The sequence below is a fragment of the Elephas maximus genome, chromosome 20 (genome assembly GCF_024166365.1).
Source record: "Elephas maximus indicus isolate mEleMax1 chromosome 20, mEleMax1 primary haplotype, whole genome shotgun sequence".
NCBI classification, from domain to species: domain Eukaryota; kingdom Metazoa; phylum Chordata; class Mammalia; order Proboscidea; family Elephantidae; genus Elephas; species Elephas maximus.
The window spans coordinates 27,132,820-27,157,530 of record NC_064838.1 but is presented as its reverse complement, the minus strand read 5'-3'; the positions used below and the strand labels follow the sequence as shown (position 1 = coordinate 27,157,530).

Below are 24,711 nucleotides of genomic sequence, written 5' to 3'. Positions count from 1 at the left end.
GCTTTCCAGTGCCTGCAGAAAATTTGATCCCTTTATCGCCAAGGAGTAAAAATTTCATTGCTAACTCCTGAACAAGTAAAACATCTCTGAAAGAGGGTGACACTGCAGATTAGACAGTTATCAGATAGTGGCTCTCCCGACAAGAACCATCCTTTCATTGGACAGCAGTTTAGTCATAGAGAGTTTCAGTTAAGGCTGGTTTTTAACTGTCCTCTTACCAATCCTCCTCAACATTTGCTTAGAGAAGTCGACTTGCCATTCCATCGCAAAGGAAACAGCCTGTGAATGTGTGGCCATTACAGCTGTGATGAAGCAACGGCGAAGAACTGCCTCTCAGTCAAAAAGTGCACCCAGAGATAAGGCTCATTTCCAGTGCCCCTACTGCTGCTGATTCTGATTGCGTGCTGACTGCTCTTCTCAGTAAGTGGGGATCAAATGCTTGAGTCACCGCAGAGTGAACACAGATATTTTTTTTCCTCTGTAACATTTGCTTTTACAAGAATCCGTGCTCTAAAACTCCTAATAATTTCTTTAGTGGGGGGAGGGGGGCAGGGGCTGGGAGGTGGGAGGGTTGGAAAAGCAAGAAATAGTGATTTATAAATACATATTTTAAATAATGAAAAAGGGGAAACAAAACCCCTTATAGCTCTATTATTAGCTGGGACAGGACTAGTAATGGTGCTATTAAACATGTATTAGGTAGGTAATAGCGATTCTGGTGACAGCATTCTATTCTTGCATTCTGGTTAAGATAACCAAGATGTGCGCATTTGTGACAAGGTGGGTCGTATTAAAATAACATCCACAGTTTTTCTTAATGCTTACATGAGATGCTTTCTACTGTTCCAGATGCTTCATAGAATTAAAGTGAGATCATATACTCTGCCAAGATTTCTTGGAAAATATATGAGTTAGGAAATAGTACATGGATTGTAATAAAATATCTTGGCGAGGAAGTTGCAGGGTTAACTAAGGTACAGATTAAGAAGCAGCAAATAAGGAGTTGATTCCATTGCATCAAAGTGAAGACATTCTGCTTTTTGTTTCTCCTGTGGGTTCTGTGATTTCCAAGATTGTTTCGATCTTATAGAAAATATACAAAAATTTGCTGAAGTATTTCACTTGCTTTTATGCTCACCATTTTAATTATTTACCCAAGGCAAAGTAAAAAATATTTCCAATGTAGACAGAAGAAATGGAACAACAAAAAAATGGAAGTAGAAAGAAATTTAAAAAAGGAAGGAAGCAAGCAAGGAAAGAAGGGAGAAAGAGAGAGAGAGATTAGACAAAAGAAAGGAAGAAATAAAGAAAGAGAAATAAATCAGGATATCTTCATGCCTCTTATGCTCCATGAGCCTAAAATTCATAAGCACGTGAAAGTGACTAGGCTCCTCTAGCCGTAGAGAGTGATATACTTGATTCCTGAGTTAATGAATTATCGTACTGAACTTTTCATTTTCTGGTATGAGTTCTCTTTTGTGTGAAAGAATTGTGCTCTTCTTCACAGCTATTGAAAAATAAATTAATTGACGTAGGTAGGTGTTTGTTAAAAGTTTGCATTTCAAAACATAATAGAATTTTGGAAATCAAGTCACCTCATTTGTTTACATTACTTGAAATTCTGTCTGCGGGACTTTTAAGGCAAGGCTTCAAACATATCATACCTTCCAACAAACGGACCAACCTGCCGTGCTCCTGACCAAACGCAGCTGGCTTTGTCAAGAACTATGCACCGATTCACATTTATTCTGTACAAGGCAGGTACACTTAGCGGAATAGTATGCTAGGTGCTGGGGCTGCAGACATGAGTGGGACCTTTTCCTTACCCTCTGCTACTGAGTACTGGTCAGACATAAGAGGATCGCCTGTGCGCAGGTAGGCCCAGAGGTGGAGGGCATGGATGTGGGATGACAAATCACACCACATGTCATTAGCAGGAAGATTTTTAACTATTGGGGTATTTGTAGAAATCCCCTTATTCATCCATTTTTCAAGTATTCGGGACAGCGGCACCATTTTCAGCTAGCTGACAGAGTGTTTCACGTTTGTGGCAACACCTGGAATCCCTGTATTATATTTTAGGACTATGTCAGAAAATTCATAAAAAAATCAGTAGTAGTAAAAAAAAACTTCAGTATATATGGTAAGTGGCCCTTATTACTCATTTATATTTTTAGGAGCATGCATAGTTTTTCATTTGGGGTAATGCTGTTTACCTAGCTATCTAACTTGCATTTTACCCGTTGGTTTGTTTACTTCCCATCCCGTAAGAGATAGGCTTTATTGCTGATTACACTGCACAGAAAGATGAGGAAGTAAAAAGCAAGCTCTTCACTTTTACAAGCAGTGGGGAGTGGAGAGCCTAATAGAGCATGAATCCTCCCAGTTGCTTTTCAATTTCTGATGTTTGAGTCTGGGCTTAGGTGTCACCACAGCAGACTCAAAAAGGCTCTGAAAACAGGGCTGTAGATACAATTGTGGACATAAAACCAATTCCCCAGACAGAAAAATAAGTTTGAAGAAAAAAAAAAAAATAAAGAGGTGAAAATATGTCTATTAACAAGTCTGAACTTCAGTAGAATTTGAACAGTTCTCAGGAACACTTGGGGAAATCCATCGCAATTGTTAAAAGTTTACCTAGCTAATTTTCTAAAGACATCTGGGGTGCAAGACAGTGTGTCTTGCTTTCTCCCAGATTTCAAAGAATGTAACACTTATCAGAAGCCACAAGGGCACTCGAGGAGTTTTTCGATTGACTTGGTGAAGCAAGCAGCTCATGACCTCCTTTGGTGGTCAAGTGTGCATTCCTGAGAGGTTGTGGGTAAACAACACGTGTTTACTTCTCTTGCTTAAGCTGAATCTTAGTTTCACAATGTAGTGGTTTTCTTCTGGATGTTAATTGTAGCCATGGGAAGAAGAGATACTGGAACACACTGTCATTTTGATATATTTTTTAAGTTAGTGGAAGCAGCTCTATTCTTGCACTATAAAATATTACCCACTTGACATCTATAAATAGTACATTAATTTTGGAGTAAAAGGATGGCTCAAAGACATTTGAGTTGTTTTTCCAGCCAAGGGGATTGCTCTGCCAGGAATCAGAAATATTAAGGGCTCGTGGGCCTAGATTAAAGGAGCCTTGGTGGCATAGTGATTAAGTGCTCAGCTGCTAACCAAAAGGTCAATGGTTTGAACCCACCAACTGCTCTGTGGGAGAAAGATATGGCAGTCTTCTTCTGTAATGGTTACAGCCTTGGAAACCCTATAGGGCAGTTCTACTTGTCTCTATGAGTTGGAATCGACTTGGTGGCCTTGGGTTTGGTTTTTTGATTTGGGGCCAAGATTAAAGGAACAGGGAACAGCAGAGAGTGAACGTATTCATAGAAAACATAGGGTCAAATGCTAAAGTCTCAGTAATAGGCAGACTTGTATGGAATTCATCTGGCTCAGGAAAAATCATTATTTTGGGTAATATTTAGACATGTCATTATTTTTAAACGCTTGTTTGAGTCTCTTTTGTTGTCTATAGGACAATTTAGTTTCTTCCAAAGGTAAAATTATTTATTTATTTATTATTGTACTTTAGACAAAGGTTTACAGAACAAACTAGCTTCTCATTAAACAATTAGTACACATATTGTTTTGTGATCTTCGTTACCAACCCCATGACAAGTCAACACTCCCTTCTCAAACTTGGGTTCCCTATTACCAGCTTTCCTGTCCCCTCCTGCCTTCTAGTCCTTGCTCCTGGGCTGGTGTGCCCCTTTTAGTCTTGTTTTATTTTATGGGCCTGTCTCATCTTTGGCTGAAGTGTGAACCTTGGAGTGACTTCATTACTGAGCTAAAAGGGTGTCTGTGGGCCATACCCTAGGGGTTTCTCCAGCCTCTGTTAAGCCAGTAAGTCTGGTGTTTTTTTTGTGAGTTAGAATTTTGTTCTACATTTTTCCCCAGCTCTGTCTGGGGCCCTGTTTTGTGCCCATTGTCAGAGCAGTCAGTGATGGTAGCCGGGCACCATCTAGCTGTGCTGGACTCAGTCTGGTGGAGACTGTGGTAGTTGTGGTCCATTAGTCCTTTGGACTAATCTTTCCCTTGTGTCTTTAGTTTTCTTTACTTTCCCTTGCTCCCGACGGGGTAAGACCAGCGGAGTATCTTAGATGGTCACTCATAAGCTTCTAAGATCCCAGACGCTAAAGGCAGCATTTTTTTTTAATGGGAAATATCGCAGTAAGAAATGAAAAAAGATTAAAGCTGTTTCATGTTAAAAAATGAATAATCAAAAACTTATGAATGGTTAAATCTGAAAAATAATTCTATTTTCAGCAGCTATGAAATCAAAATACATGATAAATTCTAGGGAAGAGTTCTTGGTTAAGTAAAATATTCAGTTTTTCTCCTAATGAGATATTCAACAGCTTCATCATTTAATTCAACAATTTAATTGCAAAGGATAAATAGATGTTCATTATTTTTACAAATATGGTTATAACATACTACTTTCTTTGCTAGTCAGTAAAAATCACTAGGAAATATCAATTTAAATTTTTTTCTGACCTAGAATTATTCCCATTAATGAAAATTGTGCAAAGTTAGAGCATATTTAGTACCATTTCAGCAAATACTGACATCTCAAAGACATCACCTTTATAACTTAAAGAGAAAGCTGTTTGGTTGTTGTTGCTTAAGGGTTTTTTTAATCTTTGCTTCTTAGGCTTAGTAAATTATTAATGTTTCCCCTTTAAGTCATTAAAAATTTCCTTTGTTGAAAATTAAAAAATATATACATTAGAATACCTACTTTTTTTGCCTTTATTGTTGTTTTATAAATTCTTTTTCTATATGGGTGAGATCATCAGAGAGAAAGAAACAGGATTATTTTTTATCAAAACTCTTATAATTCCAATTGGCAATACTTCATTTATTCAAAAAAGGAACGGAATGATTTATATACTGTTTCTTTCCTTGATGTTGTGGCATTTTATTAATTTCATAGTTAAGAAGTAATAATGAACTAAGAGTATTTCATACTACTTTCTAAAGGTATCCATTTTAGCCAGGATCTGTGTTCTGTGGTTCTACCAGAACTAAATTTGGAAAATTCCAAGCCATTTTAATAAATTTTACACTGAAAATTATAAGTCATTGAGGGTAGTAACAGAAACCGAGGTGGCGTAGTGGTTAAGTGCTGTGGCTGCTAACCAAAAGGTTGGCAGTTTGAATCCACCAGGCTGTCCTTGGAAACTCTACGGGGCAGTTCAACTCTGTCCTATAGGGTTGCCATGAGTCAGAATTGACCGGACGGCAATGGGTTTGGCTTTTTTGGTTTGGGTTAGTACCACAGAGTTGACAGAATATAGGTTTTACTGTCAGAAGACCTGTGATTGGGTCCCAGTGTCTTTTGTTACCAGTGGTTTGGTCTTCGGACAATGATTTGACCTCTCTGACTCCTTTTCTTCATTGTAAATTGGATAATAACCACTGGATAATAACTGGGCAACGTGCCCCTTACTGAATCATCAGGAGGCACACAGAAGAGACAGTAGGAAGAACCAATTTGTAACATCAGTAACGGCACACAAATGACAAAGGCCAGTCATATTATTTGTTCTTTAAAGTTCATACGAAAAATGACTTTCAAAATTTGCAGAAGAAAACACTTGAAATTTCTAACCTACAATTTCCAGAATGAGATTTTCAGGTCCCTTCTTTGACTTGTCAGACAAGATACAGAGACTTATGAACTTCAGGGACGAATATGGTTTATCAGTGTTTTCATACTGCCACACTGAGTTATTTAACATTTTTTTTTCCTAAATTCATTTTCATCCTCCCATGTTTCAGGTCAGGGGTTTTATTTTCTTGAGGTCTATACCTTTGCTTTCAATTTGTTTTGTGGCCTGTTCCCATTTGGGTTCGTCAAAAAATTTAGCCTCTCCCAAACTCAAAGTGTTGTTGTTAGCTACCACTGCGTTGCCCCCCGACTCATGGTAACCCCATGCACAGTGGGATTGGACTATTGTGACTCATAGGATTTTCACTGGCTGATTTTTCAGAAGTAGATTGCCAGGTCTTTCTCGTTAGTCCGTCTTAGTCTGAGAGCTCCACTGAAGCCTGTTCAGCATCATAGCAACATGTAAGCCTCCAGTGACAGATAGATGGTGGCTGTACATGAAGTGCATTGGCCAGGAACCAAACCCGGGTCTCCCTCATGGAAGGCAGGAATCCTACCACCGAACCACCACTGCCCCCAAACTCAAAGTACCACGGGTTTATTCTGGGTTTGTGATACAGAATTTCTCTTTCTCACATTACAAATTGTTTCAGATTTAAGTTTCTTGTCATGTTGCCTCATACTTAAACACTCATCAGTGAAAACGATAATGTTTATTTTCAATTTTATTAACTGTGCCTAACCAAAAAACACCAAACCCATTGCCATAGACTCCATTCAAACTCACAGCGACCCTACAGGACAGAGTAAAACTGCCCCATAGAGATTTCAAGGGTGTAGATGTCAGAAGCAGACTGCAACATCTTTCTTCCGTGGAGTGGCTGGTGGGTGCAAACCTCCAACCGTTTGGTTAGCAACCAAATGCTTGTCCACTGTACCACCAGGGCTCCTGCTAACTGTGCTTCAAACAAACAAGCAAGCGAGCAAGCGAGCAAGCGAGCAAGCAAACAAACAAAACCAAACAGGTTGCCACCTGGTCCACTGCAACTTAATGTTACTATTTAAAGGTCTGCTCTGTTTTCTCACTGAATATCAATCTTCTACCACTTAAGGAGCCCTGGTGGCCCAGTGGTTAAATGGATCAACTGCTAACCCCCGAAAAGTCAGTGGTTCAAAACCACCAGCAGCTCCACGGGAGAAAGATGCGGCAGTCTGGCAGTCTGCTTCTGAACAGATTCAAAGCCCTGGAAACTGTGGGTCAGAATCTATGGGGTCACTGTGGGTCGGAATCTGCTTGACAGTCATCGGCACTACTTATATTGGGAGAAAGATTTGCTCCCATAAAGATTACAGCCTACAAAACACTACTGCGCCGTTCTGCTGTGTCACATGGGGTTGCTATGTGACTTGCTAATTGACTTGAGGGCACCTAAGAACAACACTATTTACTTTCCTCCCTCCTAACTTTGCACACAGAGTATATTCCACCAGGAATGCCTTTCCCGCTGGTGAGCGGTGAGAACTCTACTGCACCCATGCGGAGTAGACGCAGATGTCTCTCTGCTCCCCCTACCACCCACCCACACCTTTACCCAGTTGCTACCTATTCTCAGCTATACACATGTCCCTCTCTATCCTGGGGGAGTGGTTCCAGGCCCCCCAGCAGACACCAAAACCAGCAGATGGTCCAGTCCTTTATAGAAAATGGGGTAATATTTGCATATAACCTAGTGCACAACCTCTGTATACTTTAAATCACCTCTAGATTACTTATAATACTTGATACAATGCAAATGCTATGTGAATAGCTGTTCTACTGTATTGTTGAGGGAATAATGACGAGGAAAAAAGGGTACACACAAGTAGCAAACTAAGGAGACTCCCACAAACAATGCTCAAACAAACGATCTGAGACTGGCTAAATCGGAGGAACCCGCGGATAGGAGGGCCGACTGTAATTATTTATTTACATTTCATGTTCTACCTCAGGCGATGGCTCTGCATTGCAAGGGCAAAGTCCATGGTTTGTTCATATTTGTATTCTATTACATAACGGATATTTCATAAAAGCTTGTTAAATGGCCAAATGACTACATCTTACTTTAGAAAGTCACTGTCGGTTTTTCTTTAAAAAATGTCAACAGATGATTTGGATTTGTATCTTTCGTTTCTGTAGGAAGTGACCATCATGGCGGCTGTACTGCTGATTCTTTCGGGGGCCACAGCAATACTGCAAGCAGACTTACTTCCTGATAAAAAATGTAAGGGGCTTCAGTACAATTCACGGATGTCTCTTTTTTTTTTTTTAAAAAAAAAAAAGTATAATAAAAAAGATACCTCTGTTTTCCTCTAAATAAACCCTCAATTAGGAAATTACATACAGGTTTTTAAAGGGATAGAATATTCTTATCAGAATAAAAACTCTGTGAAAACACTATATCTTAAAAAAAACGAATTTGATAGAAAGGCAGCTTTTATGTTGCAGCGGAAATCATATTCCAAGTGTAGGTGTACAGGCACCATGGAACAAGCTGGAGCTAATGGCCACATATGGAAGGTCTTCCCATGCAACGGAATGGTTACAAGATCTTAGGGCCAAAGAGTAAGAAATTCCATGATACTTTGTTCAGACACATGTTGATCTACGGGTGTGGTGTGATGATGGAGTTTAACACGGGGAAAACAGTCACATGGTCTGTATCTACCATTCCTGTTGCAGTTGAGTTGATTCCAACTCATAGCGACCTATCTATGATAACAGAAATGCTCTGTATCTGCAGTGTCTGATGCAATACCCACTAGCCGTATGTGACTGTTCAGTACTTGAAATATGGCTAGTGTGACTGAGGTAATGAATATTTGATTTGATTTTAATGGATTTAAATTTAAAAAGCTGCACGTGGCCAGTGGCTGCCATGTTGAACAGTACAGTGTGGACAAAGCCCTAGAAGTCATTACATGGCAAGTGTGACACAGAGTCACTGGAGGCTGGGAGGGCTATTGAAGGTCATGGGAAAATGATGACAACTGAGTAAGTGAACATAGAGGCTTTCATAATTGTGTGTACAATACTGTTCTAATTTTATTTAAAAAATTAAACTGGATCAACTGCTAACCTCCAAAAGGTCGGTGGTTGGAAACCACCTGCAGCTCCATGGGAGAAAGATGTGGCAGTCTGGCAGACAGCTTCTGAAGAGATTTACAGCCTTGGAAACTGTGGGTTGGAATCTATGGGGTCACTGTGGGTCGGGATCTACTTTACAGTAGTATGTGCCTAGAAAAATAGAAAGGGAGTATATCGCATGACAATGCCATTTTGAGTAGGTCTCTGGGTGGCACAAATGTTTGTGCTCAACTACTAACTAACCCAGGAGCCCTGGTGGTGCAGTGGTTAAGCGTTTGGCTGCTAACTGATAGATCCCAGTAAAAACCCAGTGCCGTAGAGTCGATTCTGACTCACAGAGACCCTATAGATAGGTCAGTGGTTTTTAACCCACCAGTTGCCTCATGGGAGAAAGATGTGATGGTCTGCTTTCCTAAAGATAATAGCCTTGGAAACCTTATGAGGCAGTTCTACTCTGTCTTATAGAGTCACTATGAGTCAGAACCAACTCGATGGCAATGGATGCTAACTAACCTTAAGGTTGGTGGTTCGAAGCCACCCACAAGTACCATGGAAGAAAGGCCTGGTGATCTTCTTCCGTGAAGATTACAGCTGAGAAAATCCTATGGAACTCAGTTCTACTTTGTAACACATGGGGTCGCCATGGATTGGAATCACTTTGCTGGCAAGAAGTTTGGGTTTTTTTTTTTGTTTTGTTTTATTTTAATGCCATTCTCCATGGTAGGATTGTGGGTAATTTTTGTTTTCTTCTTTTTGCTCATCCTTCCTTTCTGAAATTTCTACAATGAACAGACATTGACATTACAATTTAAAAGAAAGCCTTTATTTTGAAAGCAAAGTCAGAGAATGATTAAGAAAAAAATTAATATAACAAAAACACAAAACACTTTTCTTTCTATAAATGTTTGAGTTATTTTGCTCATAAACTTTTTGGATTGTGAATCATAAGAAGTAAATACATTGTTAACCAACAAACATGCAAATAGGTAAGTATATTTATATAATGGAAACTAGAGTTTCATGAAACCGTATTTATTCTTACTATGTTTGATGCACCCTGGTATTTTCTATTCTATTGTCTTCCATGTCATTAAAAAAAATACGGCTCATAAAATAATAAATTATCATAGCCCATTAATGAATAATGGCTCTCAGTTTGAAAACTATTTTATAATGAATGAGGATACGGTAAAAGTTGGTATTTCAACAAAGAATATATAGATGTTGTAGATAAACACCTAAAAACCCACTAGGTAAGGTTAAAAAATGAGTTTAAGAACAACTTTATGAATCTCTTTCCAAAATCATTTCAGTATTAGACATTGCTATGTTGTTAGGTGCCCTCAAGCTGATTTCTACTCAGTGGCATCACCTGACAGAGTAGAACTGCCCTGTAAGGTTTCCTAGGTTGTGGTCAGTATGAGTCAGAATCAACCTTGACAGCAATGGGTTTGGCTTGGGTTTAATCTTTTATAGGAGCAGATTGCCAGGTCTTTCTCCTGTGGAGCTACGAGGTGGGTTCAAACCACCAACCCTTTCATTTAACAGCTGAGCATTTAACCCACATTCTAATAAACCAAAACAAAAACAAACCTGTTAGCATGGAGTCGATTTCCATTCATAGCGACCCTATAGGACAGAGTAGAACCACCCTATAGGGTTTCCAAGGCTGCAGTCTTTACAGAAGCAGACCACCACATCTTTCTCCTGTGGAGCAGCCAGTAGGTTCAAGCCACTGACCTTTCGGTTAGCAGTCAAATGCTTAACCACAGCACCACCAGGGCTCCTTTACATTTCAATAGCCGTAATAAAATACTATACTATACTACACAATAAAATATTTTTAAAATCCTGCCTATGAAAAAAAAAAAATTTTTTTTAATGTACAGTTTAATACTGTGTTGCTTCTTTTTTCTTTTAATCCACAGTTTTGCTTCTTCCACCTGTCAATTTCACCATTAAGATCACCGGTTTAGCTAAAGTTCTTTTACAGTGGGAGCCAGATCCTCGTCAAGAGCGGAGGGATGTTAATCTTGCATACAGGGTGAGAATAAACGCACCGCAAGAAGATGACGTAAGTGCTTGTTCTAACAGCAATCTTTGTGTGAAGTAAATATTCACGGTGACTGCATTTTCATTATAAAATAAAATTTTAAGTTCTCAAAAAACAAGAAAGTACTCAACGGCTTTTGTTCCATCCCCTTTAGAGCAGCGTCTCTGTTGAAATGGCTATGACCTGTGGACTAGTGCCAGGCAGGGTGTTTAGCATTAAACAGCACAGAAAACTTGTAACTCTGGGGCAACTCTTTCACTTAAGAAGGAAAATTTGGTTGACTCTTTAGGTTCAGTGGATTAAATCTTGGTTTTAAGTTTCCTCTAAAGTAGACAAAGGAATGGAATAGAACAGCTGAGTAGCATGGGAAAGGGCAGGGTACCGTGTCAGAGAGACCTGGTTTGAATCCTGGTTCAGCCACTTCCTGCCTTTGTGACCTTGAACCAGTCACTTCTCAGAGCCTTAGGCTTACTGCAGATTCATGTTAAAGTTCCCAGTACATAGTAGGTGTTCAATAAAGTTAAACAAAAGGAGAAATGATTAGTATTAACCATTTTTCAGTCAATATGGAATTCTAGAAATTGTCAAAGAGATCCCTCTGTGGAATGGACTGGACTAGAGATGGTAGTCAAAGGGGACTTGAACCTTAACTGTAATATTTTGCTTGTTTTTATAAGAAGAATGTATTCCTGTCTTATTGAGGAATTATTATAACATTACTAACCTGTTGTCATCAAGCTGGTTCTGACTTGTGGCGACTGCATGTGTGTCAGAGTAGAACTGTGCTCCATAGGGTTTTCAATGGCTGATTTTTCAGAAGTAGCTCACCAGGCCTTTCTTCTAAGGTACCTCTAGGTAGACTCGAACCTCCAAACTTCGGGTTAGCAGCCAAGCACCTTAACTGTTTGCACCACCCAGGGACTATTATTATAATGGTTTTATTATTAATTTTGTCTAGCAAAACTATTTCATTGCATTTTATTTATGCATAATTTAAGAAGTGGAAGGAAATGTGTATTTGCTTAAAATGGTCCTCTTGATAAGCTGTTCCATTTTTACGTTTCATGACTTGTGGGTTTTATTTTTAGTATGAAACCATGGACACTGAAAGCCAATGTGTAACGATCCTTCATAAGGGCTTTTCAGCAAGTGTGCAGACCATCATTTGGGACGAATACTCAGTCCCTGCCAGCAGCTGGGTTTCTGCAGAACTGAAAGAACCACCAGGTAAGGTAGGCTTCTAAAAGTCCCGTTTTATATTTTGGCAGGTATTGGAAATTGGAAACTTTTTTCTTTTCGTTAGTTCATATTAAGTATTCTTCTGTAACATCAACATCCTAACTGTCTTAGTTATCTAGTGCTGCTCTACCAGAAATACCATATGTGGGTAGCCAGCTCTAGGTGAAGTCTTTCTTTCTCTGTCTGCTTTGGAGGAAAGTACTGTTCCTCAGTGATCTTTATGTGACTTGGCTTCTATCTTCCCCAATCTCTGGCTGCTTCTTTTTTTATGGTTTTTTAAAAGTATTATTTATTTTGTTGTTTTTGTTGAGAATATACACAGCAAAACATACACCAATTCAAGTTTCTACATGTACCATTTAGCGATACTGATTCATTTCTTCGAGTTGTGCAACCATTCTTATGCTCCGTTTCTGAGTTCTTCCTCCCCCATTAACATAAATTCATTGCCCCTAAGGTTCCTGTCTAATCTTTCCTATTGCTGTTGTCAATTTGACCCATATAGATAGTTCTTAAAAGAGCATAATGCTCAAGGCAGACACTTTTTGTTACTATTTAAGCTAAACTCTTTGGTTTTTAAGAAGACTTCAGGGGTTATATTTGGTCTAAGGTTTAAAGATTATCTCAGAACAACAGTTTCAGGGGTTCATTCAACCTTCATGGCTCCAGGAAGTCTGGAGTCCATAGGAATTTGAAATTCTGTTCTGCATTTTTTCCCTTTTGATCAGGATTCCTCTATAGAATCTTCGATCAAAATATTCAGTAACACTAGCCCGGCACCATTCACTTCTGGTCTCATGGCAAAGGAGGCAGTTCTTCCTGGAGGCAATTAGCTACATGTTCCATATCCTCCTATTCCTGACTCTCCTTCCTCCTCTGTTGCTCCAGGTGATTAGAGACCAATTGTTGTGCCTTGGATGTCTGTCTGCTTCTCTATGCCTAATCTGCTCTTTTATAACTCAAGAGACTGACTTAATACACACCCTACACTAATACTGTCTAATTATCATAAAAAGGAAAACCCATTTCCAAATGGGATTACATCTTGGGGTGTAAGGGTTAGAAGGAATCCTGGTAGCACAGTGGTTAAGCGCTTGGCTGCTAACCGAAATGTTGGTGGTTCGAATCCACCACCTGCTCAGAGGGACAAAGATATGGGAGTCAGCTTCCATAAAGATTACAGACTTGGAAACCCTATAGGCCTGTTCTACTCTGTCCTATACTGTTGCCATGGGTTGAAATCGGCTCAACTGCAAGGGCTTTTTTAGAGGCACCTTGGAAGAAAGGCCTGGGGATCTATTGAAAAGTCAGCCACTGAAAACCCTATGAAGCACAGTTCTACTCTGACATACATGGGGTCACCATGAGTGGGAGTTGACGCCAACTTGCTTTTCTCTGCCAAAGGAACTCATTCATTGGTTGTGCTCCTCAGTGAGCACATATAACATTTTATTTTCTTTCAAAAATAAACATATTTATACACTGCCATTCTAACCATACTATATTCTGCTTGGGTGCAAGGGCAATGTCTCATGCTTTATAGCATCTATCATAGTGCACTTTAGAAGTAGTATGCCTTCATGTAGTTGTTTGTGGATTTTTTTTTTTAATTCTGTGATTCTCAGTCCAAACGGAAGAAAATGTTGCTGAGAGTTCGTAGAAGTTAAGAGACTGAACGACCAAATTACCATAAGGAAAGAGGATAACATTCCATCTCTGTATGGGTCTTCAGTAGAATGCTAGTGTTTCTGATACTTGGAAACAGGGATACTTCCCATTAACAGTTGAAAACACACACACACACATAAAAAAAAAAAAAATTTATGTACAGGAAAGGAAAAGAGAAGTAGGCCAGGAGATCCAGATCCGCCCCCCACAGGTAATTTTAAAACTGTTCTCCTGTGATAACTGGCTGAAGAGACCTTGCCTCCCGAATTGTATCAGCAACTGAGAACAGCATTTCCATTTATTCATTTATACTCATGTTATACCATGTTGTCTGTACCATAAAGCAGCTAATTCACAATGACCTTAATCCCAGGTGTAGAGACTCATCCAAGGTAGACATGAGATCACAAATATATGTCATTGTGTGCCTTTCATTAAACCAATTTTCCTCTTCTCTATAGTGAATAACTGAATTATACCTATAATGTACCTTTCTGCATGTCTGCAATTCTAGTTATTCTCTAGGCATTCCAGTACGAGTTCACGCTAATGAAAAATTAATTATTTCTTCCTTGAGCTAAACTGAATTAAAAAAAAAAAAAAACTGAATTACTACCAAGTAATTCCAAAAAAAAAGGAAAAAGAAGTTTTTTTCTTTTTTTTTAATTCTTTGGAAGGGATCTGCAAGACAATCAGGCTTCAGGAACTCTAAACTGCACTTGGGCATGGACCACCTAGTCATTTAGGGAATGGACAGGTATACACACACACACACACACACACACACAGATTTTATATAACTGGCCATGCGTGGTGATAATACAAAGCAAAACGAATTTTAGTTGTTTTTTGTCTCTAACTCCTTTACTGACAATGCTACCCTAATCGGCTCTATTAGAGGATCCCTCCCATGTCCCTCCCTCTCCTTTTCTTGCATGATCTTAAAACCAACCTGACCTAAGCTGACAAGACATTCTTCTACGTTTCAAAACTGAGTCTAATTATTCACACTTTGGTGTGGTCCTCCCTGACCCCCAGCTCAAAGGCTTTTGCCGCCTCTGAGCAACCACAAGACCAGTGTTTCCCACAACGTTCTGAAGAGCAAGCATTCATATGGTGATGGGGGGGGTTTAAATGAAAACAAGGCTTTCCCATGAAATAATTTCAGGAAATGTCGGGAAAAACAGTCGTGTTTAAAATCTCAAGGTTTCCTTAAAGCCCTAGCATATTAAAAAGGGCTTTATAGGCTAATATTCTCTGAGCCTCCAAAGTGGTAGTATTATTTTGCAGTGTTGCCAAAACGCACTTCTGTCCGAGCAGCAATCTGTGCTCTTCATGAAACATTTGGATACAGCTTTACACTAAAAAAAAAAAAAAAAAGTTTTTTTTTTTTTTTTTACACTAGAGTCATTACAATTCTCAGATGGAAAGCAGCACTGGAGAGCGTCCTCAACAAATCCTCTTGTTTACAGTTGGAAAAACTGAAGCCCAAAGCTAGTAGAGGGTCAAAGTTTCACAGCTAGTTATGACCACATGTGGCCTTAGGACACCAAGGTTGTTAGATACCAAGCTTTGATTATTTTTTTATATGACAATACATTGTACTGTTCTTGAACTTTTCATGTATGAATGTCACACACAGAGCCTCCCTACCCAAAGTAGCTGGAAAGCTCTTTGAGGTCAGAAGCTAGGGCTTTGGAATCCTGGTTTGCTTCCCCAGTAAGTTGGCCCTTGGGAAACAGTAGGTTTCTATTTGTAGTAGGTAATGACTAGTAAATGTTTTTTGGTGATAGTTAAGATGTTCACAACCACGACAGTTTCAAAAGAAGTACAAAATAAGTGCAATTTATTTTGTTTGTTTTTGACCATCTAGGGTCTCCTGGAACCTCAGTTGTGAATTTAACTTGTACCACCAATGCTGTAGTAAGTAATTATATGCACTTAAGGCCGTACCAAATGTCTCTTCGCTGCACCTGGCTTGTTGGCCAAGATGCCCCTGAGGATACACAGTATTTCCTCTACTATAGGTCTGTACCTATTTTTACTTATGCAAATGGGTTGTTTCCTCCAGTCTTATAAAACTTATCAGTGTCCCAATTTAGGTATGGCTCTTGGACCGAAGAATGCCAAGAATACAGCAAAGACACACTGAAGAGGAATATTGCATGCTGGTTTCCAAGGACTTTTATCAATAGCAAAGCGCGTGGCAGGCTTGCAGTGCATGTTAATGGATCAAGCAAGCATGCTGCAATCAAACCATTTGATCAACTGCTTGCTCTTCAAGACATTGGTAAGACAGACTTAATTACCCCAAGTTAGAATAACTGACTCATAGGATGTCTGCATGGGTAGCGGTTATAAAGATCACCTCGTTTAACTACTCCTCTGATGTTAAGTGACCATCTAGCTCAAGCTGGAAAACCACTTGGGAAGGCTTTCTCAACCTCCAACCAAACCAAGCCAGTTGCTGTTGAGTCGACTCTGACTCATAGCGACCCCACGTGCTACAGAATAGAACTGCACTCCATAAGGTTTTCCAACAGGCTGCGACCTGTTGGAAGCAGACCGGCAGGTCTTTCTTCTGAGGTGCCTCTTGTGGGTATGAACTGCCAAGTTTTTGGTTAGTAGGTATGTGCTTAACCATTTGCGCCATGCAGGGACTCCTTTCTCAGTCTCAGCACTATTAATATTTTTAGCTGGATAATTCTGAGTTGTGGGGGAAGAGGGCTGTCCTGTACATTATTGGATATTTAGCAGTATCCTTGGTCTCTACCCAGTAGGTGCCAGCAGCCCCCAGTTGTGACAACCAAACATGTCTTCATACATTTCCAAATGTCCCTTAAGGTAGGGCAAAATCACCCCCAGTTGAGAATTACCACACCAGGGGAAATGAACTCACTGCTCAACAGGGCCTATTTTATCCTGCAGCGGCTCTGACTGGTTTCCTGAAGTTTCTGCCCATGTGGTCTAGTGGAACTACCTCAAACAATTCTGATCTTTTTCCCCACAAGAAGGTCCCTCCGCTATCCAAAGGCAGCCATATTTGCCATCTTAAGCCTCCTCTTCCTCAAGCTCAACTTCCTGTGATTCCTCATGCACTCTCCTTATGCCCCTTCATCACTCTGACCTATCTCCTCTGGACACTCTCAAGTTAGAAGGTCTCTCTCAGCATGTGATTCTCAGATCTAAACATTCTATGCAAGGTTTGAGCTGCTCAGTTCTCAAAATAGAAGATGTTCTTCCTCCTCCTAGATCTTCTACTAATGAAACTCAGCACATAGCATTCTCAGTTATTACCACTGGAGACTTCAGCGGGGTGGGGCAGGGAAGGTGTGGCTATTCGTCTGGGCTGTGGAGCCAGGTTGCCTGAACTTACATACTGGCTCTTCCACTGACTGCTAAGTGACCTCAGACAAGCTGGTCATCCTACTCTGCCTCAGTCTTCTGATCTGAAAAATGGAGATTAATTGGTTTGCGCTTGACGCTAACCTAAAGATTGACAATTTAAACCCACCCAGTGGTACCACGGAAGAAGAGTATTGGAAATGTTTCCATTAAGATTACAGCCAAGAAAACCCTATGAAGAAGTTCCTCTGTGTAACATATGGAGTCACCTTGAGTCTGAATTGACTCGATGACAGCTAACGAGACGACTTTTGTGAGAATCAAGGGCATTAATAATTACATAGTGCTCAGAACAGTGATGACATAAGTTTTCAATAAATATGCTAAAATATTATTGTCTAAAGGACATGATTTAGTCTGTGAAATAGTTGTCTATATCAAATGGAGTATAACTTTGTCTAAAGAATCATAGCACTTACAAAAGAGGTTATGTAATTTTCTTCAATGGTGTATTTCTTAGGTGTCCTAAAAATGTCACTTTCGTGAAAATAGGCAATAAGAGATGCTGAGGGGGCTCTGGGAAATAATAATATTAATATGACTCAGGATACAACCTGTCACAGAACAAAGGAATTCACTTTCTTTTATGATTTTCATTTTTTTTTTTTTTTTTGAGTCCAATTCTTAGGATCACTAAAATAAATGAATACTTTTGTTTTGGGGATGGAGTATGGAGTTCAGTTGTCTCTTGGATAAAAAGAATGGATTGGGCTAAATTTGTCTTTACTTGCAACTCTATCGTTCTTTCCCCTGAAATCTTGATTGATTTTCTTCATGGCTGGGTGAGGTGTGTGGAAATTACTGTTTCTACGTCAGTGTTCTTGTCTTAGTTTATGTGACTTAGATCTCACAAGTAATGGCTCGTGGGAATAAGCTAAGAATGGCACCCACTGGCTCTATAGCCTGCCATTCCCTAAGCAGAGCTGGCGGGTACCATCCTTAGCTTGTTTACATGTGCCATTGATTGTGAGATCTAAGTCACATAACCTAAGACAAGAACACTCACATAGAAACACAATAATTTCTACCTACCTCACCAGGCCATGAAGAAAATCAATTGAGATCTCAGGGGAAAGAACTATAGAGTTACAAGTAAAGACAAATTTAGCCCAATCCATTCTTTTTATCCAAGAGACAACTGAAGCTCCATATTCCATCCCCAAAACAAAGCAAAAAGCACATAAAACAAAATGAAAAAAAAAAACAAAAAACTGAAAGCCCAGAATGGGGAAATGATTTGCCAGGGCTGCACACCTGCTGGCAGAACAGAGGTGGGGCTTGGTGGGAACTCCAGGGCAATGTTCTTGCCATTGTCATTTTACCCTTGCCTTCATCCAATGGGCTTCCTGCATGGTGCAAACAGCTAACACACTTGGCTGTGAACTGAAGGATTGAAGGTTTCAGCCCACCCAGAAGTGCCTTGGAAGAAAGGCCTGGTGGCCTACTTCTGAAAAATTAGCCATTGAAAACCCTACATATACAGTACAGTTTTACTGTGATACACACAGGTTGCCATGAGTCGGCGTCAACTCAATGGCAATGGGTTTGGCTTATCCAACTAGAGAAATAAAAAGGGGTGCTGGGGTCTTACAATGAGCTGATGGAGTTAGACCTCTCACTTCCATTTAGAGTAGGAATCCTTAATGTTTACAGGAGGGATCTCTTTCTCTTCAGCATTACAAGAGAGAAGTCATATTGAGGCCACCCAGCTTCCTGTGGCTTAGAGATCAGTTGATGCAGACCTGATGGCGAATATATGAGATAAGCATATCCTAAAAATGCACTGAAAAGTATGGGTGGATCGGGCCTATCAGTAGTTATCACTGATTCTAAAGAAAAAAAAACAAAAACCTGATCTCTCATTCTCTAATTTAGACCAAGAAAATCCTCCAGTGAACGTCACAGCAGGGATTGAAGGAACTCGTCTCTCTATCCAATGGGAGAAACCAGTTTCTGCCTTTCCAATCAGCTGCTTTCATTACGAAGTTAAGATTCACAACATAAGGAAGGATTATGTTCAGGTAATTATTCAGATCATGTCAACATTCAATGATACGCATTCTTTTAGAAGCATTTTAATGAAAAATTATCTTCAATGACTGCTCTGGCTACAGCTTGGTACTAAGAAGGTCAAAGTTAACGCGCATCTACCCAGGTGTTAAGGAGCTACCCCCTAAGGAAAGCAACCAAACGTTACTGCCCTTTTGTCTTGAAGTGCCGTACTTTTGGGTGAAAATAATCTGAAGGACTCAGATAAAAACCCATTAGCACTAAAGAAGAAAAAGTTTAAGAGGAAAGCAACTAATGGCCAACATTTACTGAATACCAACTATACATCGAGCTTTATTAAATTAGTTTGTTCTATCCTCACAGTATTTCTATAATTATCATTCCCATTTTACAGGTCCAGAAAACTAACGAACAGGGCTGAGTAAGTAACTTGCCCAGAGTCATGAAGCTAGAAAAAATAGGAAAGTCAGGATTCAAACTCAGGGCTCTTAGACATCGACACTCATGTCTTATAGTAGGCAAAGCAAATTCAGTTCCATTCAACAAAATATTTAATGAATTGGCTATTTTGTGGCCAGAGTTGGGAGCTGTAAAGATAAACAAGACACTGTTTTTGCTATCAAAGGGCCCAGTTTATTGGACATGTTCACCTGCCTCAGAGTTGCTCTCCCATAGTAAAGACCAATGGAGGCACAAAGGAGGTGATAGGCAAAGCAACCTGCTCTGGTGCTCCACAGAGAAGAACTCTGTAGAATCTTGAAGAATGAATAGAAATATGCCTGGTGAGAGAACAGGGGAAGGATGTTCCCAGCCAGTGTTTCTCCAACTACCTGTGGTGAAGGACAGGCTTTGCTTTTTTAAATACCTAATCCACTATGGATTGGTACTTTTGTAAAATACAATAAAATAAATTTGCTAGAAAAATGAAATATAACCAAAGACATGTAAATTATAACCCCACTGATCACGTGCTTGGATGTCCTGGCAATGTTAAATTTTTAGATACATTTCTAAATTGTAGTTTCCATTTCTGTACTTACTGGTCTACAGACCAGTAATACACAGTTCCTGACCTGTATCAGTACAGCCACCACGCTGTGAGTAGCAGGAGTCTAAGAGGGCATTATTCCTTGAACCAAATGGCCAACACAGGGATAGCTCTAGACCATATACACTGATTTCTCCCAGAGTGACCTTGTAAGATTTTGTCAGAAAAAGAAATGGGTTTCCTTTTGAAAAACCATGGCCATAGGTATGAAAGCCGTTGAAGGGTTTTAAACAACCGAGAAACATGACCACATCCTCAGAATCCAAGAACAATTTTGGTAGCAGCACAAGAGCTGGATGTGGGGAGGTGGGGTATGAGGATGGGGATATCAGTTAATGGCTACTACAATGAATAGCCCAAGCAAAAGATGACAAGGGCCAAAATAGGCAATGACCCTGGGATGGGGATGAGTAAAGGAGGGAGATACATACCCAGGGTGTATGTAAGATGCAGGTGTCAGGGACACATCGCTGGTTTGAGATACAGGGGGTTGGCTGGATGGTGGTGCTACTGGCCAGTACAGGCAGTACAGGAGAAGGACCTGTTTGTGAGAAAACATCCTCGATTCAGTGCTGGACAACTTTAGCCTAAGTTTTCTGTGGCCAACTAGCATTGAGTGAGCATATATCACTACGTTGAACTGCTCAAATTGCTGTTTTGCAGATCAAAATATTGAATATTGGCAGTTTTCCCTAAGATTCAACATAGCATGTCCTTAAGTTTGGGATTTACAGAGATATTTTCATTAAGCTCAACAATCCATGGGTTAGATATTGTTATCCTATTTTACAGATGGGAAAACTGAGGCTCAGAGAGGTCAAGGGACTTGTCATGCAGTTAGTTGGAAGTAAAGCTAGGATTCCAATCCTGTCCTTCCTAGATTCAAAGTCTATGCTCATTCCATATCCCAAGCTGCCCCAACCTCTGGCCGTTTGGGACATCCTGCATCTCTGGGGTCAGCAAATGTTTTTTTTAAGGGGCCAGATTGGAAATATTTTACGCTTTGTAGGCCATATGGTTTCTGTTGCAACTACCCAGCTCTGCCACTGCAGAGGGAAGGCAGCCCTAGAGAACATGTAAACTAATGGGTGTGGCTGTGTTCCAATAATATTTTACTGTGGACACAAATTTGATTTCCATGCCATTTTCATGTGTAATTTTTTTTTTTTATTTTGTCATTATGCTTTTTTTGATTTTGTCCTAACCAATTAAAAATGTAAAATCCATTCTGAGCTTGCAGGCCCTACAAAAATAGGCAGCAAGCGGGATTTGGCCCACAGATCATGGTTTGTAACCAGTGCAGAATCTAATGGGAACCATGTGATATTCTTTAGTAATATCACTAGAAAATATGCAGGGACAAGGTGAGGGGGATGACATGCTCTGCTGCCACTCCAGTGTTTCGGTCTGGAAACATCAGTTAGGCCCAGGTGGACTATGTGTCTTTCAATTGACCAGTGTATCTATTTTGGTCACCGAGTAGCTTTTCTCTGAAGGGTCACTGTCAACACACCCATATTGAAGCAGTCTAGAATAAACTGCTCGATATGTGTCCTGTTGATTTTAAATTGATCACTGAACAGTGAGTCACATTACCACTAGAGGACATCCCGTTCTTATCATTGGCATAACGTGAATTGTGTGTCTAGAGATTTTTATAATGCGAATTTTTCCCCATTTAGACAGAAAAAATGATGATCAATACATTCAGCTGGATAATTGATGATGTTTCTAAGCATTCAGTTCAAGTGAGAGCAGCAGTGCACACTGTGTGTGGGAAAAAGGGACACTGGAGTGAGTGGAGTCAACCTATTTATGTGGGTGAGTATCTTATTCTTATTTTGAGGCAAGCACTTTATCTTGGTGGTGGTGGTGTTGTCGGGTGCTGTTGAGTTGATTCTTCCTCATGGCAACCCAATGTGTTACAGAGTAGAACTTCTCCGTAGTGTTTTCTTGGCTGTAATTTTAATGGAAGAAAATCGCCAGGCCTTCTTTTCACGGTGCTGCTGGGTGGGTTGGAATTGCCAACCTTTAGGTTAATAGTTGAGCACAAAGCGTTTGCACCACCTAGGGACAAGCTACCTTACTGAGAGTTGAAGCAGATAATCCTGGAAAGGATGCGCAATCAATTACAGGTCTCATAATGGTGTTACATCTCTGCTATGCCTCATCTTCTGTAGGTCTACTGCCTTTTCAACCTTGACGGCCATGTGATTACACGGAAGCCAATGAAGCTAAAGTGCCCAAGCCTCTCACTAGCACCAGTCCTTCCAAGGCCCTGTACCCGATTTTTTCCCCCTAGATATTCTGTTTCCACTTCTATCCAATTTTTAAAATTAAACTTTTTTTTGGAGATAACTGTAGAGTCGCATGCTGTTGTAAGAAATGATACAAAGAGATCCTGTGTACCCTTTACCCTGTTTCCCCAAGGATAACATCTGCCAAAGTATAGCACAATATCATAACCAGAAAATTGGCACTGATACAATCCACTAATCTTATTCAGATTACACTAGTTTTACAGGCACTGATTTGGGTGTGTGGGTGTCTATTTAGTTCTAAGCAATTTTATCACTTGTGAAGGTTCATGTATTAACCACCAGAGTCAAGATATAGAACAGCCCCATCTCCACAAGGATCCATTGTATTGTCCTTGTATAACCACATCCACTACCCTCTCCCCATCTGTCCCTACCCTGAACCCATCTGTCCCTAACCCTTGGCAATCACTAATATCACTAATCTAGTCTCCATCTCTATAATTTTCCTGTACCTAATTTTACATTCACATTCATAGTTTTCTGTTCTTAAGGAAGATTCTAAAATAGTTTCACAGCCCACAAAGTCTGGATCCACTCCTGGGCCTTCATATCCAATGTTACTGCATATATAAAACAACTGGGAGTCTCCTGGGCTTCCTGTGTTGGTTCTGATACAGTTTTTGTTTATGACCAAATTGACTTGTTTATTTGTCAAGTAAGGTAATTATCCATCAGTGAGATCTGTGAAGGGCAATAAAGTACCTGGTATGGCCCTGCATGAAAAAGCATTTCTGACCTCACCTTGGGCCAGATGGCAGTCCCCTAGCCTGACATGAAGATAGAACATTCAGACCTGTGTTTGCTGTTATCTGGGTGTCTTGGGCAAGAAAAGACAGGGATTTTATGAGAGAAGGGGACAGCTAAAAAGCAGACAGTGTGTCTTGTGTGTATGCTACAACCATGCAGCCTGGGGATACAGACATACGTGGTTAAGTGTTGCATTAGGTCTGCAAAAGCAGGGGAGGTGAAAGGAACACTGGAGTCTGACAGAAAATGCAGGTATAACACCAGGCTTGTCACATATTGGAGTCCCTGGGTCGTGCAAATGGTTAATGGCTCAGCTACTAAATGAAAGGTTGAAGGTTTGAGTCTACCCATAGCTTCCTCCAATGGGGTATCCAATGACCACTTGAAAAGACTTCTCTTAATCATGTGCTAAAGTTTTGTATTATTTAATTCATTCACTGAGGCTAAGGGGTGGGTCTTCAGAAAATTCCTAGGCAGTGACCTATTATTAGCTCATGTGGATATGAGTCAGATCTGACACCTATCAGGTAGATCTCCATGGAAGACTGGGAAAGATGAGGAAAGGCCTGGGAATGGAGAACTGTTTCCAAAAAGGGGACTGGTCATGCTGAGTTGCTGAGTATTCAAAGGGGAATGGCACTCCCGAGAGTCATGCAACACACAACCAGCACAGCTTATGGGTTGGCCTTGATCACTGTACTGCGACCCAGAGGAGAAGCATGAGCCCTCTTGGGGAAAGAGAACTGAAAGGAGGGAAAAAGGAATTCAGAATGGACCAACTTCATAACTCTGCTGAGGCCAATCTTCCGCTTCTCCTAGGTTGATACCTTGACCTCACTAAAATGACCCAGCACACACGGGGCCTCCCTCAACTATGCTTCATCTACACAAATAAAATGCACTCTATTCACTGAGAGAGAAACCAATAGAAGAAACATTCATCAGTTCCAGGGAATTTTTAACAAGGTTATTAATTTTATCAAATCCCTTTGGCGGAAGCTTAATTTTTATCACTCACATTCAGTGGATTTCCTTTTTAAATGCTTCCTGTTAATCCCCAAGAGGACAAGTCTTGTTGGTGACAAATTACTGATATTTCTAAGTGTCTTCCCAATCCTCCAACATATGTCTCCAAGACCTTTTAATGCTGTCCAAGGTGCCTCAGACCAACATGGTGGAGCTTGGAATGCAACACCAGATTCTTGGCTAAGGATCCATTTCTGCTTACAAGTGTTTGAGTTTTGAAGTTATAGTCAGTGTTAACTGTAGAGAATTTACAGCTTATAAAGTGGGGCAGAAGCATTAGACAAATCAGGAGATCTAGGTTTTAGCCATGTCTCTGCTAATGTCTAATTCTGCGACCTAAATTGTTATTGTTAGTTGGCTTCAAGTCGGCTCCAACTCATGGCCACTTTAGGTATAGCAGAA

The 24,711-nt window shown here is 40.2% G+C and overlaps 1 protein-coding gene across 4 annotated transcripts in view; it reads left to right on the top strand.

Moving 5' to 3' along the window:
• Positions 1-207: 207 nt before the first annotated feature.
• The window catches only part of IL5RA (interleukin 5 receptor subunit alpha), a 52,035-nt gene continuing 27,531 nt past the window's right edge, over positions 208-24,711 (top strand). For 2 of the 4 annotated variants that reach the window (XM_049863121.1, XM_049863119.1), the window contains exons 1-8: positions 208-420; positions 7,845-7,929; positions 10,721-10,866; positions 11,934-12,072; positions 15,626-15,779; positions 15,855-16,042; positions 19,033-19,178; positions 21,898-22,036. In XM_049863121.1, the coding sequence (XP_049719078.1) occupies positions 7,857-7,929; positions 10,721-10,866; positions 11,934-12,072; positions 15,626-15,779; positions 15,855-16,042; positions 19,033-19,178; positions 21,898-22,036 (985 nt within the window). In that variant the 5' untranslated portion in view covers positions 208-420; positions 7,845-7,856. Of the gene's footprint in view, positions 421-1,790; positions 1,876-7,844; positions 7,930-10,720; positions 10,867-11,933; positions 12,073-15,625; positions 15,780-15,854; positions 16,043-19,032; positions 19,179-21,897; positions 22,037-22,395; positions 22,564-24,711 lie in introns of those variants that run through there. The other 2 variants (XM_049863123.1, XM_049863122.1) reach the window with 2 other exon arrangements.